This window comes from Sceloporus occidentalis, unplaced genomic scaffold (genome assembly GCF_023333645.1).
Source record: "Sceloporus occidentalis isolate IW3139 unplaced genomic scaffold, rSceOcc1.0.p SCAF_11, whole genome shotgun sequence".
In the NCBI taxonomy this organism is placed as follows: Eukaryota; Metazoa; Chordata; class Lepidosauria; order Squamata; family Phrynosomatidae; genus Sceloporus; species Sceloporus occidentalis.
Genome location: NW_028316991.1, coordinates 21,568,638 through 21,586,545, shown reverse-complemented (window position 1 = coordinate 21,586,545; position 17,908 = coordinate 21,568,638). Strand labels below are relative to the sequence as shown.

Sequence of the window (17,908 nt, the reverse complement as noted above, 5' to 3'; positions counted from 1 at the left end):
CACAAAACTCTGGCCCAATTTTAACCCTATATGGACAGCGGGTTGACTAGTTTTAGGGTGGCAGGCACAGGGCTGCAGCAGTCCTCCTGCCACAAAACCAGGGGACAGATTGCTGCTTCATGGGGCAGTTACAAGTATATCAGCACTATGAGGTCACATCCTCCGTAGGATGTATTACAAGGCGCTGGGTTGCCTTTAAGACAATGATGATGTCATATCCCGGAGCTCCGGAGTGGAGCGCTGCCCTGGGGGGGGGCCTGGAATTATTTAAGATTATTGATCCTTATTCCACCGTATGCATTACCAGTTAGTACTGCTTTGTTCTACATGGAAAACCTATTATTCAGGTACAATTACAGTCATGTAATATGCTACACATTATCGCTACGCGTAAACATATAGAGTGGCGGAATCCTGTGATTTCTTACGCTGAACCTTTACAAGCTGAGAATGTCAGATGCTAATATTTAGCATAATATTTGTTGTGAGCGGTTTATTCTAATATTAATGGAATGATCATAAAAATCACAATATTAACTTTTTAGCCTCAAAACAGAAACAGAAAACGGCTTTAATTGGCATTTAAATATCTAAAAGCAACTTCCTGGTTTTGTCTCTCATCCCAAACACCATTCCCCCTTCATTAAATATACGCCGGAAATAATGTTTTGTGTTTTATATAGGAATAAATACAACTCTTGTTGTTTAAGGTTCTGTTTATATCTTTTCTAAAAACACTTATTTAAACCCTTTTTCAGATTCTTTTCCTAGGTATCCCAAAGGCAAAGGTGCCAGGGGCTCATATATATATATATATATATATATATATATATACACATATACACAATGCATATATATATATATATATATATATATATATATATATATATATATACACACGTATATCACAGATTAGGGGGAAGCTGGGCTATCCTGATCTATTTATAAAATAAAAATGTCCGCTTCCTTCTTGATGTAGTGTCTCTGCTCTTCCGCATTGAATGTATCTGTCTCCGCGTAGCTATGGTGGGGAATATGGAATTTACGGGGTCTCAAAGAGATTTAACCTGCTAGAATATAATCATATAAAATGGACAAACAAAATCTTCTACCGTAATGGCCGCTTCACAGAACAACTTGAGATAATGTAAAAATAAACTTTTTTGCGTGCTTGGTGAGTACCACGTCACCTATTGTGTAGTTGTGGTTTTTCTTATAAATGCTTTAGTTCCAGCCAACACAGTTAGACCCGAAACCGAAAGTTCTTCATCGCCTTCTGTCTGTACGTTAACGAAGGGCTTTATGAACTGCTTAACCTCAGCAGGTTTTGGTGTAAAACGGTAATCTCAGCATCACTGTTATACGTTATCAAGACTTTAATCATTTTACTGCGCATTTCTCCATCTGTCGGAATTAAAACCGTAACCATGTTGACATGTATGACACGTCATTGCCCTAGGCCTAAAGTAGGTCAGCACCACCGAGACCTCAGGACTTTCCATACCCATTGTGTCTCTTTCTTGCACCTTCTGTTGCTTAGTGCAGGGACGTCACATCACATTCTGCCCTCTCATAAGAGAGGGGATGGCTGATCTCCCCAGCTGGCTAGTTGAGCTGCGCCATATTGGCATACCTGGGAACTCTCCAGGATAAAGCGCCGATTCTCCAGGTCAACATGGAGAAGGTACACGCTCCACTCCCCACGCACTTCCTGTCCAAAAACGCAGTGGGACCACTCGCCAATGTCAGCGTGACCACCCACCTGCATGTTCCCCGGGGAGTCAGATCACTCATTAGGATGATCTGTCTTTGCTAATGAGCCTCAGTGGCTTCAGATCTGCTCCCCTAGGCCTAGAAACCGATTTGGTATTTCTTCTAGCAGGACGATGTAGATGAATACAGGAAAGGTTCTTACTCACCATAAGCAGGGCTCTTTTGAAAGCTGTGGTGTCGGCCAATAATAAGTGGATGCTGGCAATATCAGCCCCAGCTCGATCAGCAGCTATGGAAACCACCCCAGCGTCTCCTCCAAAATGACCAATGTTTTCGTGAACCCATTTCAAGGCAGCGGCTTGATCAAAAAGACCCCAGTTTCCACTCGGCGTAGTGTTACCTAGAAATATAACAAAATGGGATTGAAGTCTGAAAAAGTTTACAAGGATCTATTAATAAATACTTTAATTTATATATTTTTTTTCAGTGGACAGATTTTATTTCCATTTAGCAATGAATTGTATTCTATTATATAAATATTTTTTTACAAGTAACATATAAAATTACAAAAATAAAATTACGCAAAAAAATATAAAAAATATTTCAAGGAGAATTGATTTTTGTTATATAGACTTTGGAGCATAATTATTTTCTAACAGATTAATAAACTGTGGGTCCATTTTATCAGCCAACAAGCAAAAGCAGATGACTAAGATGGAACTTACCAGTGCTTAAAAAACCAAAAACGCCAACTCTGTAACTCGCAGTCACAACAATAATGTCACCCACGGCCGCCATGTAAGATCCGTCAACAAAGGTTTGCCCGTTTTCGCTGTAGTCACTTGGGCTGTTGTGAAAATAAAGGAGGGTAGCTTTGCCTGTTCCCTACAAATAAAAATACAAAATTAAATTAAATCACAAAATTAAAAAAAATAAAAAGATCCCAAAACAAAATTAAAAAATATAGTTTGGTTTAATGATCTGGGGGTCTAAGCTGGTCCTGTATAAAGTTTATTTCAATTATTATTGGATTATCACAGATTTAATTGAGCATTAGGCTTGCATAGCTCCATAGCTCTGCTTCTTTTCTTGCATCTTCTTCCTCTGTCTTCTTTTTTCAGCCGCTCCTCTCCAGTATCCGCCTGTTGACCAAGCCTATCAGAGTACTTTAGCAAAAGAACAGATCCAAAGCGCATGCCACATGGACAGCCTTGAGGTGCTGCGATTTGGAGAAAGCTCTCTGCGAGGCCTGATCAACGCAGCTGATACTGGGGAGAAGAGGATGAAGGAAAAAGACAGAAGAAAGAAGACAGAAGAAGAGGCAAGAGAAGAAATGGAGCTGCAGTAAGAGACATGGACACAGAAGCGGTCAGCGAAGAAGGTAGGGAGATATTAAGATAGTGTGAGAGAGAGAGTAAGTAAGAGTGTGGGTGTTTCTACATTTTAACGTTTGGGGAGCGGGGGAGCCAACTATAGGATCCTCCCCGGGGTGCCAAATACTATAGTTACTCCCCTGGAATAAACACGTCTGCTGCAATTAGATGTGAATTACTTAATGGGCAGTGACATAATGCAGATCTTGTGATCAGGAAGTTAAGATGGTTGCTCCCATGACACACACATAGTTTTGGAAACAAATTACTTACAGTATTGTAAGGAACAAATACGTTGAGATAAAGGCAGTCTTCACTAACTGAGCCGTACTGGGCCTTTCCATCCCCTGGCTGTAAGCAGCTAGACCTAAGAAATACCAAACAAATGTGAAGTTAACCAAAATTTTATAAAGTAATGAGTAACAATTTTATATCTTTTAAATCAATAACTAGAAAATATGAATGGAAAACCCAGACGACTTAAAATGAAGAAAAGTAACACCAAGGGACCGCGGCTCTTCCTCCTCACTCCGTGTGCATTTCCTAGAATCTTTAGTTTCATTTGTATTGTGGCCTCAAAGTGAATGTTAGGCAAGACAGGTCATTGTCAGTAAGGGCCAAGTGAAAAGCCAATGAACACCAGTATCTGGATGACCAACAACAGACTCGGGAGACAAGGACAATGGACACCAGTATCTGGATGACCAACGACAGAAGAGGGTGACAAGGACAATGGACACCAGTATCTGGATGACCAACGACAGAAGAGGGTGACAAGGACAATGGACACCAGTATCTGGATGACCAATGTTCCATTTCAGAATGGTTACCACCAGTTACAGACACAACATGTAGGTTACCTTGTTGTGGTGGCATTCCATGTGCCTGTCCAGTTATACGGCTGTGGGGGACGGAACCTGTTATCACCAACCGGAGGAGCAGCGTAAGGGATGCCAAGGAACTGATTTACATTTTTTAGATCTGATCCGATCTGAATGGCTTGTGATTTGCCAAACAGAGAACCACCGGATGAAATGGTCACTGATGAACGTGTAGAAACTGAAATACCAAGATGGACACCGAGTAGAAATTTAAGTTCTTAGTTTAGATAGATAGATAGATAGATGATAGAAGGCATTCCATTCTATTCTATATAAACATCAAATATTGATAAAGCCATTGGACTGGATTCAACTCCAGAGATAACCTTAAATGGAATAACAATCCTACTTTACACTTTAATTGGGGAAATGGGACGATTCTCATAATCTCTTAGGTCAGCCTTTTCTGTCTCTGGCATTTTCTGTTTAACAAACCGAGGCCTTCCAGCCATTACCTTTCTTCCGAAAGATGTAAGTAGCCGGTTCCTTTACTAAAACGCTGCATTGATGCTTGTTTAGATTATGGTAGCAGCTCTGGGTCTCGGGATAGAAAAGACAACGGACTTTGGTCTGTAGAACTTCAACTGTAGCGGTAACACAAGACTGAGCGCGGGAACAGACTGGGGAGACAAAGACGAGGGTAACGTTAGTTTGGAGTGATCTACAACAACACAAAGGGGTCTATTCATTAAAGACAGAGTTGACAAGAGAATGGTTCAGCTCAATGATGTCCAACTCCAGTGAGCTTCTGCTGCAGGAAGAGCTTGCCTGGCCCCGTATAATGCATAGTCAAACAGGTGACACATCTCCAACATCTTCCAGGGCTCAGCCCTTGACGGAGATACTTGCCAGCGTTGGCCCTTTATACCAGATAGTGAAGGGAGTTGAAATACCAACTATCCTGCAAACTCTCCTAGAAGCTCTCGCTTTTATAGTGAATAAACCCTAAAGGACCAGACATGTTGCTCATTTTCCCACATCTGGCTGGTGCCATGGGAGGCAGACCAAGCCCCCGCCATTTTATGCGAATGTCCTCCGATAAAGCCTTTTTCAGTTACTTCTTTAGATGACATTTACGTGTAGGGGGACCGATGGCCTTTGTGTTGAGGTCAGCCTTGGTGATGCATCAAGTTGAGGTAGGGAGAGCAAGACTTGTTAAGTCTAATATTATTAATAATTATAATTAATACGTATAATAATTATACGCAAAAATCACCGAAACATATACATATATATCATATATGTATATATAATATATATACTGTATATATATATATATAGATAGATAGATAGATAGATAGATAGATAGATGGATAGATAGTACATTACACAGTATATACAGCATATTGACTGTTAAACTGTTAAAATTCAGAATTAGCTTAAACAATACCTGATATACAGTAATTTTGAGCTATTTCTATGGTTTTAGGAGAGTCTCTGCTGATCTGGACCGAATCATAGTCTGTCAGCGATGAATCGATGCTCACAGAGGACGCATCTAAGAGCTGCCAATCATCCAGTAACCCTGGGAAACGAGGGAAATAAAACATGATGTTAGATTTACCAAGAGTAACTGGCGTTGCCAGATTTGCCATGATTTAGCATAACTGAATCCATTTATGACAATGACCTATAGCTTGAACTTTGTTCTTTTCATAAAAATGAATCGTTTTGGAGACGTTAAGTTTAAAGGCATTTATCTAGTCAGTGTCTTAAAGATTTTAAAGATTAATTCCTCTCCTACCACCAAAAATTCGTTATCAGTGGAATAAAAACTGCCAACATGCAAATAGGTGGAATTAGGAAAAAAGTATTCAGTGGATGGGATGAAATCCATCCAAAAATATATATATATATATATTATAAATTTTAATTATTAATAATAATTACTAATAAATGTATATTAATATCTGTTTAGTATAAAAAAGAGATTAAACTAATGTATATTATAATGATAATACAATCAATTTTATAAAGTGCTATTGGTCAATTCTGATTAATTATACAATTGTAAATAAATGGAATATTAAAAACATTATTCCTAGTTGAATTATTTTTTTTTGTCATGTGACACAAAAGCAGGCATTGATAGGTTGTTGCCATTGACGCTGAAAAAAGGCTTCTTATGGCTAAATAACATATGTCCCAGCTCTAGTTCCAGGTAAAGAAGCTCAAATTATACACGGTATTTGGGCGAATGAAAAAGAATATTGAATTCATTATCACACATTTTAGTTTTGAGAGTTGCATTAAATCAAACAAATTGACTGGTGTGGTGTTTATTGGCATAAAAAATGCAGTCCATAGAAAACAGGGACATCAGGGACGTTTTTTTATTATTATTATTCTCATTACTCCTTATGAAACTACCAGGATAAACCAGTGTGGGGAGGAATAAAACAAAATAGATCAAGCTGGAATCTACCAAAAATGTGACGCTGTGGTTAGGTGACAGATCTGCTTCTAGTAATAAATTTAAGCCTTAGAAGGTCTGGATTTTTTAAGTTAATTTTTAATACTTAAATTTACGGTTCATTATAGTTAAGGAATGCACCCCTCTTATATAACATGGAAATGTTCCCCTTTATTTCCAGGATTTCCATTATTCCGCGTTAGGCTACTTCGCTCTTTTGGTGGAAACTGATTGGTTTAAGGGATCTCAATATGTAACAAAGTACAGGAGGACGTTTATTTCAAATGAGAAAAAATATTAGAACAAGAGGCCATAATCTAAAACTAGAGGTTCAGAGGCTTATAAGTAATAAGCCTCTCAGTTTTACTTTACTGAGGGTGTGGTAGATGGAACTGCCTCCCAGCAGAAGTGGTGGACAATAATACAGTGAGGGAATATAAGCATGCACAGGATAGAAATATGGCTCCCGAATCTAAGACAAGACCAAAGACTGATTGTTACACATGTTTTGCCACCAACTGCCATTGACCTTAAGTGTAAAATAGTCCCAAAGGCTCATCAAATATCCTCAAAACAAGTACATAGATGGGGGGGACCCAGGTTTTGATAAATGCATCTTGCAGGTCTCACAGCTGTGTGTGCGACACACCACCTACACTTTTGTGTAACATTCCTAGACATATAATTTTTGCTGTGTAATTACACAATGATGAGTTTGGGAGAATGTCTGCTCTAAAATTATAGATGCCGGGAAGATCTGACGCTTCTATGCCTAATATATATATAGTCCATACATATTTAGATTTTATCATCGTCGGGGACTGGGGGTTGTTTAAGTTTTTTTATATATATTTTTCTTTGTCTCGATCAAAATGCGTCGAATTTCTTGTAAAACCAGGATCTTACTATTTAACCGAATAATATAATATAATATATATAAATATATACCGTAATATTTGACTATATTGTTTTTAACTTTTAACAATACAGACAATTCATGAGGCAGCTGCAGTACAAGAGCTGTAGCTTCTAGCTCAGATACGTGCTTTATTTTGTGGGGTTTTTTTTAATTAGAATAATACTTTTATATGCGTTCTTCTTTAAGAAGGTGTCAGGGACGTTAAACCATCCCTTTAACCACAGATCGTGCCTAGAATTTCAGGATCAGAAACCTCTGGCGGAGCCTCCAATATCTCCCCCGCGTCTCAAACCCAGCTTTTTGGCTCACTAAACATCTCGAAATATGAAAAAGTAATAATTATTACCGCAGTCGAAAATCCATGGACTAAACAGATGTTTTCCGACAGATTCTAATGAAAAGGTCTGTTTAATGGTTTCCCGTATTGGTTTTTGACTTTTTGTGCGACTTTGTGTTGTGTTGAAGTCAATTTTACAGCCTCGTAAATCAACATCTAAAATATCTTACTTTATAAAAGTACAAGAGGGTTGGAGGCTGGAATGTAAGTAAGTCTTACTTTACTGAGAGGGTGGTAGATAAGGGGAACAGACTCCCAGCAGAATTGGTATGGCTCGTACTGAAAAACCAGCCAGTCACATGTATGTTAGAAACACGTCTTCTAATGTGATTGGCTGCCGTCTTTCTCTTTCATTTCTCTTTAAAAAACAGTTGAAAAAGAAAAATCAACTGTCCCCTTGAAAGAAATTCTGAAGAATTTTATTTAAAAAAAATGATAAAAACTAAAATATTCCCCCTGTCTCCTACCTTCAAAAAAGACCCAGGAGCCCTGTGGAGATTATTTTTAACGTAATCCACGTAAATATTTTACACAGACATTTTTTTTAAAAAAATAAGAAAAAGTTGTTTGTTGTGAAATTATTGCCTTTTAAGATGAAAAGTGCAAAAGCTGCCTTCTAGAAAGACGTCTCTATTGAGGCATTTGTTTGGATGATTATTTTTCTTTTTTCTTTCAGAGGTGCCGTCGCCGTCGCATACAGCATGTCTAGCTATTTATGAATCGTGTGCCTTTTAACTTGAAAGGGTAAAGGGGTCTTTAGAACTTAAAGTCCACAATTAACATTCTAAAAGTCAAATTTTGAACACTTAAAAATAACAGAAAGCTTTTTTATCTCTCCCTATGTGTTTTCTTCTCACTATCCTTTCTTCTCTCTCTTCCTTACCCCTCTCTTTCTATGTCTCTGTTGGAAAAATACTTATGTTATCGAAAATATTATTTGCTTACATATAAGGAAGTAGAAAATGTCATGTCCATGATATATGCACCAGTCCCCGCCAGCACGCTTCCTCTATGATATTCTATATATATATATAGAATAAAAGGTCAAGTCTGGGCCATTTTTAATTATGCAGCTTAATAGGTGTAGGGCTGCAACTAACGATTATTTTCATAATCGATTAGTTGGCCGATTATTTTGTCGATTAATCGATTAATCGGATAAAAAAAATGAATGTAAATTTTTCATTTATTTAAAATAATTTAATAAACAAATGTTAAATACAAACAGTAGAATAAAAAAAAACTGATAAAATACATTTCTTGTCTTTATTTCCCAACCAGCCCCCCCAATTGATGCACATTTGAGCCCAGGCTTGCCAAGCTGCCTCCCACATATACCACTCCACGCTGCCTCCCACATATGCCACTCCACGCTGCCTCCCACATATACCACTCCACGCTGCCTCCCACATATACCACTCCACGCTGCCTCCCACATATACCACTCCACGCTGCCTCCCACATATACCACTCCACGCTGCCTCCCACATATGCCACTCCACCCCCACATATGCCACTCCACGCTGCCTCCCACATATACCACTCCTCGCTGCCTCCCACATATACCACTCCACGCTGCCTCCCACATATACCACTCCACGCTGCCTCCCACATATACCACTCCACGCTGCCTCCCACATATGCCACTCCACCCCCACATATGCCACTCCACACTGCCTCCCACATATACCACTCCACCCCCACATATGCCACTGTGCCTGATACGCCTTATACCCCCTGATACACCACTCCATCCTCCCCAGACATGCCACACTACCTCCCAGACATGCCACGCTGCCCTCCCCACATATGCCACTCCACTCTACCCCCAGATATGCCACTGTGGCCCCAGATATGCCTTATACACCCTGATACACCACTCCGTCCTCCCCAGACATGCCACGCTGCCCTCCCCACATATGCCTTATATACACCGTATATGCCTTATACCCCCAGATATGTCACTCCGTCCTCCCCTGATATGCCTTATACCCCAATATGCCTTATACCCCCCAGATACCTCATAGTCCCCTCATAGAGTCACAGACCATACTTTAATAAATAAGTACTGGGTTAATCTTCACTGCCCCCAGGATTTAGATTCCCCTTAGTTTGCCCCCCTTTATCTCTAACTGCACCTTAAGTTAACTTTATTAAATTAATCAAATTAACCCTCAGTCCTCATCATTAAATTAACCCTAAACACCCCATTAACCATAACTACCCCTAAATTAACTCTAAATACCCCATCAAAACAACTACCCTAAATTAACCCTAAACACCCCATTAACCATAACTGCCCCTAAATTAACCCTAAACACCCCATTAACCACAGCATCCCCTAAATTAACCCTAAAGACCCTGTCAACCACAACAGCCCCTAAATTAACCCTAAACACACCATTAACCACAACTGCCTCAAATTAACCCCAAACACCCCATTAACCACAGCTGCTCCTAAATTAACCCTAAACACCCCATTAACCATAGCTGCCCCTAAACACCCCATTAACCATAGCTGCCCCTAAACACCCCATTAACCATAACTGCCCCTAAATTAACCCTAAACACCCCATTAACCATAACTGCCCCTAAATTAACCCCCACCTCCCTTACTTTCAGCAGCCCAAATATTAATTTTATACTTACAGTTAGATGAGTGTCACAGCCATGTGGTTCTGGCCTTCTGGGAGAAGGAAGGGGGCGGGGCCAGTTGTCACAGTGATTACAGGGAGGGGCTGGTAAGTAGGAGCTGCTGCTGTGAGTCACTGAAACGGTTTATATAATGAGGGGGATTTTTCAGAGCGTTTGCTCTGAAAAAACCCTCATTTTATAATCGATAATAATCGATTCAACTAATCGATAATGAAATTCGTTGGCAACGAATTTCATTATCGATTATTATCGATTTTATCGATTAGTTGTTGCAGCCCTAAATAGGTGTAACCTGCTTGAAAAGTAACCAATCATAATGATGCATGCTATTACAAGTAGATAAGATGCTACCGTGTTTCCCCGATAGTAAGACACCCCCGATAGTAAGACGTATCGGGAGTTTCAGAGGGGTCAGCTAATATAAGCCGTACCCCGAAAGTAAGACATATGTCTTACTTTCGGGGAAACACGGGGGATTTGCCTACGGCCTACGGCCGCATTAACGCAGGGCATAAGGGGCGCCTGCCCCTTAGGCCCGCCGCACCTGCGACCGGGTCCGCCACTCTAAGGGGCCGGGAAGTCCCCACCAAGGCCGGCCTTACGTGTCTGCGGCCGCACAGGATTTAAATTAAAACATCGGGGTTTTTTTTTTAACTTTATTTAACATCCTCCATGTTAAATAAAGTTAAAAAAAACTTTATTTAACATGGAGGATGTTAAATAAAGTTTTTTTAACTTTATTTAACATGGAGGATGTTAAATAAAGTTGAAAAAAAACCCCGATGTTTTTATTTAAACCCTGTGCGGCCGCAGACCCCTAAGGCCGGCCCCTTAGAGCAGGGCCGACCTTTGGGGTGTGCGACCGCACAGGGCGCCACACTCCAGGGGGTGCCAACCTGCGGCACCCGGCACCCCTCCAGAGACGGACAGTAATGTCCGCCGCTGGAGGAGCAGGCTCGCAAGGGAGCGGTATCGGAGGTCTTTAACAGACCTCCGGCTCCCTTGAGTGATTTTAAGCCGGGTTCAACCCGGCTTAAAATCACTCAAGGGAGCCGGAGGTCTGTTAATGACCTCCGATACCGCTCCCTTGTGATCTGCGCGGCAACAGCTGTTGTGCGCCGGGGTTTCTTGTCAGATCCCGGCGCACAACACTGAAGCCGCGCCCACCGCTGTCCGTGCCCTCTGACCCGGAAGGAGACAAGAACTGGCGAAGAGGAGGAAAAGAAGCTGAAAGAAGAAAGGAAAGGTAGGAAAGCATTAAATTCGAAAATTTTTTCCCAATATAAGACATACCCCGAAAGTAAGACATAGTGGGGCTTTTAGGGATAAAAAGAAAGTAAGACGCTGTCTTACTTTCGGGGAAACACGGTATATAAACCATGTAATCTAAACATATAATCAGACAATGCTTCGACTTTTGTGTGTTATGTGCCTTGTCTCGATTATGCGCATGATCTAAATAAAGGAAAACTCTTTCTGAAGAGAATTCGACCATTAATTCGACCAACAGTCTCGCTACCCTCTTTCTCTCTGTAGCTTTCTTTTTCATCTTTTCTTTTCTCCCTTTTTGTGTTGTCCCTCTCTTTCTTTCTTTGTTTCTTTTACTCGCTCTCTCTTTCTGTTTCATCTTTCCTTTCTACCCTTTTGTTTTGTCACACTCTTTCTTTGTTTCTTTCACTTGCTCTCTCTTTCTTTTTCATCTTTCTTTTCTCCTCTTTTGTTTTGTCCCACTCTATATGATCTTTTAGGCAAGAATCCCAGGAAATATAGTTTTCAGGGGTATTCTTAATTTAATGTATTTTTAATGGTTTTTTTACATGTATTTGTCTGTAACAGCATATATCTTCACTCCTTCCATTTTTTTACCACCACAGATGAGCTGGCAGAGGAGGTGAGACGAGGCCTAGACCAAGATGCTTAATAAAACCATTCCTACTAGGATGCTGACCTGCTCTAGGAGGTTGGCGCTCCATGCATCAGACGGTTTTTAAATCTCACCATGATACTGAATATCAGCCCAGACTAATTTCCGCTGAAAACCATGTAGCTGCTTCAGCCAATCACAGACCTACATATTACCATTTATACAAAGCATTTTTTTTCCGTATCTTCTCAGAACCACGGAAGAGAAGGCCTGTCTTCTTATGCCAAGAGTAGACATCCATAAAGCATGACCATATATCAAAGTTAAACAAATAATGTGACCAACACACATCTGTTTCCTTTGGTACCAAAGATTTTGCTCAACGAAGCCTATGTTCCTTCAGGGTTCACTGCCTATGGAACGCCAACTCAAGGAAAAGTGGGTACATTTTAGCATGCTCCTCTAGTCCACATAGTAACATAGTTCATAACATAGTAACATAGTTCATAAGGTTGAAAAAAGACCAAAGTCCATCAAGTTCAACCTATATACATATTGTGTCCCTACTGTGTTGATCCAGAGGAAGGCAAAAAAACCCTTATGAAGCAGATGCCAATTGCCCCATACCAGGGGGAAAATTCCTTCCCGACTCCAAATATGGCAATCAGAATAAATCCCTGGATCAACGTTCTGTCCCTATTAATCTAATATCCATAACTTGTAATATTATTGCTTTCAAGAAACACGTCCAGGCTCCTTTTGAACTCTTTTATTGAGTTTGCCATAACCACTTCCTCTGGCAGAGAGTTCCATAATCTCACCGCTCTTACTGTAAAGAACCCCCGTCTGTGCTGGTGTAGAAACCTTCTTTCCTCCAACCGTAGAGGATGTCCCCTTGTTATAGATACAGTCCTGGGTATAAATAGGTCCTGGGAGTGATCTCTGTACTGTCCCCTTATATATTTATACATAGTTATTAAATCCCCCCTAAGCCGTCTTTTTTCCAAACTAAATAACCCTAATTCTGATAATCTTTCTGGGTACTGTAGTCCTCCCATTCCCCTTATTACTCTGGTTGCCCGTCTTTGAACCCTCTCCAGCTCCACTATATCTTTCTTGTACACTGGTGCCCAGTACTGTACACAGTATTCCATGTGTGGTCTGACTAGTGACTTGTACAGTGGTAGAATTATTTCCTTGTCGTGGGCATCTATGCCCCTTTTGATGCACCCCATGATTTGATTTGCCTTAGCAGCAGCTGCCTGACACTGGTTGCTACAGGTAAATTTACTGTTAACTAAAACTCCTAAGTCCTTTTCCATGTCAGTCGTCCCCAGTGTTTTCCCATTTAATACATATTCCCAGCCTGGATTTTTCTTCCCCATGTGCATAACCTTACATTTATCTGTGTTGAACCTCATCTGCCACATCCCAGCCCAAGCCTCCAACCTATGCAGATCCATTTGTAATCGTGCACTGTCCTCTATTGTGTTAACCACATTACAGAGCTTAGTATCGTCTGCAAAGATTGATACTTTACTATGCAATCCCTCTACAAGGTCATTAATAAATATATTAAAAAGAATAGGACCCAAAACTGACCCCTGTGGTACCCCACTAGCAACAGTAACCCACTCAGAGTATGTACCATTAATAACCACCCTCTGTTTCCTATCACTGAGCCAGTTACTTACCCACATACACACATTCTCCCCCAGCCCAAGCATTCTCATTTTATGTACCAGCCTTTTATGTGGCACCGTATCAAATGCTTTGGAAAAATCAAGATATACGACATCCAGCGATTCACCCCGATCCAGTCTTGAGCTCACCTCCTCATAAAAGCTGATCAGGTTAGTTTGACAGGACCGATCCCTTGTAAACCCATGCTGATATGGAGTCATACACTTATTTTCATTGAGATACTCCAAAATAGCATCTCTTAGGAAACCCTCAAACAGTTTACACACAACAGAAGTTAAACTAACAGGCCTATAATTCCCCGGGTCAATTTTGTCCCCTTTTTGAATATTGGCACAACATTTGCTATGCGCCAGTCCTGGGGAACAGACCCTGTCACTATAGAGTCCTTGAATATTAGAAATAGGGGTCTGTCTATTACATTACTTAACTCCCTTAGAACGCGGGGGTGAATGCCATCTGGACCTGGTGATTTGTCTATTTTGATTTTTTTTAGGCGGCACTGCACTTCTTCCTGGGTTAGACAGGCGACATGTACTGGGGCAGTTATCTCATCCTGCTGTATATTACCTGGCATTTCATTTTCCTCTGTGAATACAGCAGAGAAGAATATATTTAATAGATTAGCTTTTTCCTGATCCCCGTCTATAACTTCTCCCTCATTACTTTTCAAGGGGCCAACGCTTTCATTTTTAACCTTTTTACTATTTATATAGTTAAAGAACATTTTGGGGTTTGTCTTACTCTCTTTGGCAATGAGTCTTTCTGTCTCCACTTTTGCTGCTTTTATCTGATTTTTACATATTTTATTTTTTTCCCGATAACTTTTTTTGCCATTTATTACCCCCTTTACATTTTTATTTATCCACATTGGTTTTCTCTTGTTCCTGACTCTTTTATTCCCATACGGTATGTACCTTTCACATTGAGAATTTAAGATATCCTTAAAAATCTCCCATTGAGTGTCTGTACTCTTGTTTTTGAGGACATTTTCCCAATTTACAGTGTTAAGGGCTTCTCTTAGTTGATCAAACTTTGCCTTCCTAAAGTTCATGGTTCTTGTGGCTCCTCTAAGAGTTCCCATATTGAAGGACAAGTTATAATGTATCATATTGTGATCACTATTTCCTAGATGCCCCCTGACCTGCACATTAGTTACTCTGTCAGGTCTGTTGGTCAATATTAAGTCCAGTAGGGCGCCCCCTCTGGTCGGGTCCTGTCCCATTTGGGACAGATAATTATCCTTACTTATAGTCAGAAACCGGTTTCCTTTATGAGATTCACAGGTCTCTGTTTCCCAGTTTATGTCGGGATAGTTAAAGTCCCCCATAATAACCACCTCATTGTGATTTGCTGCCTTGTTTATTTGCTTTAATAATTGATCTTCTGCTGCTTCCATTATATTTGGTGGCTTATAGCAAACCCCGATCAGTATTTTATTATTTTTCTTTCCATATATTTCTACCCATAATGACTCCACATTATCATTTCCCTCACATATATTCTCCCGCAGTGTGGCCTTTAGGCTGGACTTTACATAAAGGCAAACTCCTCCCCCTTTTCATTTTTTTCGATCCTTCCTGAATAGACTATAACCCTGTATGTTAACCGCCCAGTCATAGCTATCATCCAACCATGTCTCTGTTATACCCACTATGTCATAGTTTTCTTCAGACATTATTAACTCCAGTTCGTCAGTTTTATTGGTCAGACTTCTGGCATTAGTAAGCATACAATTTAGAGGTGTATGGTTTTTTTCCCTATGAAGCCTATCCTTATTGACTATTCTAACCCCTCCCTCGGCTCCACCCCCAGGTACATTTATAAGCCCCAGCTTTCTATCTACACCATCTTCCCCTTCTATATTGTAGTTTCCCTCCCCCCCTTTACCTAGTTTAAACACTCCTCCACCCTTCTGGCCATCTTCTCCCCGAGCACAGCTGCACCCTCCCCATTGAGGTGCAGCCCGTCCCTACCGTAGAGCCTGTATCCGACAGAGAAGTCGGCCCAGTTGAACCCAAACCCCTCCTTCTTACACCAGCTTCTGAGCCACTTGTTTAGCTCCCTAATCTCCCGCTGCCTCTCTGGTGTGGCACGTGGTACATGTCCTACCATTATTTTAAGTTTCTTAAGGATATGGAGAACAATAGATATAAGTAGCCTTTTTTTGGCTAAAAGGCACCTGGGTTAAAAACCTGCCCTTTCTAGAACCCCATGTTATCGTAACAGCTTCTAACTAGCCCAGTACCCTGTCTCTGTAAAAACCCTATTATCATAATATTTACCTTCTTTCTCCTTGATAGAAACATCTGTAGCTGGACAGAGAGCAGAAGTAAAGGATTGACGATCCTCTAAAAGGTAAAAAAAATAAAAGAAAAATACGTTTATTGCAGTGGGATTATTTTTGGAGAGATGCGTAAAAGAATGACAAAAGGGTCAAGATTTATAGATAAGGTTCTGAGCATGTGGATAAAATAATCATTAGGAAAAAAAAAGAACCAGCGTGGTACTAAATTATTACATTTAACACAAAAAGCATCTGCTACCCTAAAACGTCCATTATTAGCGCACAAAAGGAGGAGTTTATATTTTTATGATTTTATTTGGACCTCTAGGTGCTCACCTGGCTTCTGGAACCACCCAAAGGGATGACTCTCCATGCCTTCATTCCCAGTGCTGCAGTCGGTAACACGCCAGGAGCTACTATCTGTACCACTGCAGGACTGGATCCCCAGACTTCCAAGGGTTAAACACAGCAATTCTGATCCTGCAGAAAGAAAACAGACCTGGAAAACAGCCCCTACTTTAATCGTCTAGCTCAGCATTTATAAGCCTAAAGCCACCAGTTAAGTGTAGAGGTTACATAATATGAAGGGAAACATTCTCCTGACCATTACCATGATCTCAAATAATGCAACCTGACATGTACATTATGGCCACCATCAGCTCTCAAGAAACCACCTGGATAATTGTATGGAAAGCAAGAATTTATTCTACTTATTCTAATTCTGTAGATATCACAATTCTTCTGGAAGCCTAGTCTGGGCTTGAAGGCTCATAAACTGTTCCTGGTAACTCCTCGGGTTTGCCTTCAAGATACAGGGTATCAGAGCTTCTATATCTGGGTGTTGCAGAGTGGTGTTTGACTAAGCCCACTCACAACCTAGATACGCCTACAACCCACCCCTCTTTCACATATTGGGGCTAGCCTTGTCTCTTAACCCAGTTCCCTCCCACGAAGAGCAGAATAGGCGGAACATGCCTGGAAAGTTCCCTGGTATGCGCAAGAACAATGAGAATACTAATTAAGCACAAGAAAGCACAAGGCAGAGCTCAGCAGAGCACAATAGTGCTAGAGGACTTCAGTAGGTCAAAGGCCTCCAATAAGAATATACTGAGAGCTAAAAGCACAAACTATATTTACCATGATCAGAGCAGAGATTTAGTTTTGGTAAAAATGTATAAGCCAAGACAATGACGAACTACCTGTCAGTCTGGATCGCTGCAAATATCCGAACCCTTTACAGCAGGGGTCTGCATCACATTGGAGCTCACACTCGAAAAATCTAGGCGCACAAACAGAAAATATTAAATTCACTGTTTGTTTTATCCCTCCAAATATTAAGCAATATTAAACGATACGGTAACTGGACTACGCCTTGAAACTCTCCACCCTCCTCCCCCAGAAGCTCTCAAGGTGAAAATCCTTTTTCCAAACCGGAGTTTCCACCAACATACATGTATACCTGGAGACTTCTCAGCTCAGTCTACCTGCAGCCCACCCTCTCTACGAGAGAGGGGTTTAGTGAGGGGCATGGCTAGCTGCAGACATGGGAAGGGCTACCATTTGACACCTTAAATTTGTAATAAGTGGGAGAGGAATAGTGTGCCTAAACGCTGCTCCTTCAGCCCAAAGACAGACCATGGTGACCTGGAGACTCTGGGCAGAACTCGGAGAGTTACTAGACTACCATTTGAAAGTTTGGGGTCACTGAGCTGGAAAACAAGGAAAACAAGGAAATTTCTGTGATGAGAGTGATAAAGGGCCAGTG

At 40.7% G+C, this 17,908-nt stretch overlaps 1 protein-coding gene across 1 annotated transcript in view; it reads right to left on the bottom strand.

The window, feature by feature from the left end:
• The window catches only part of LOC149305693 (thyroglobulin-like), a 90,382-nt gene that overhangs the window by 35,346 nt on the left and 37,128 nt on the right, over window positions 1-17,908 (bottom strand). The window contains exons 28-35 of the mRNA XM_089477295.1: window positions 16,480-16,623; window positions 16,142-16,207; window positions 5,358-5,492; window positions 4,399-4,587; window positions 3,947-4,145; window positions 3,360-3,453; window positions 2,439-2,598; window positions 1,920-2,113 (exon numbers count right to left, since the gene is read on the bottom strand). Coding sequence (XP_089333421.1) covers window positions 1,920-2,113; window positions 2,439-2,598; window positions 3,360-3,453; window positions 3,947-4,145; window positions 4,399-4,587; window positions 5,358-5,492; window positions 16,142-16,207; window positions 16,480-16,623 — 1,181 coding nt within the window. The remainder of the gene's footprint in view (window positions 1-1,919; window positions 2,114-2,438; window positions 2,599-3,359; window positions 3,454-3,946; window positions 4,146-4,398; window positions 4,588-5,357; window positions 5,493-16,141; window positions 16,208-16,479; window positions 16,624-17,908) is intronic.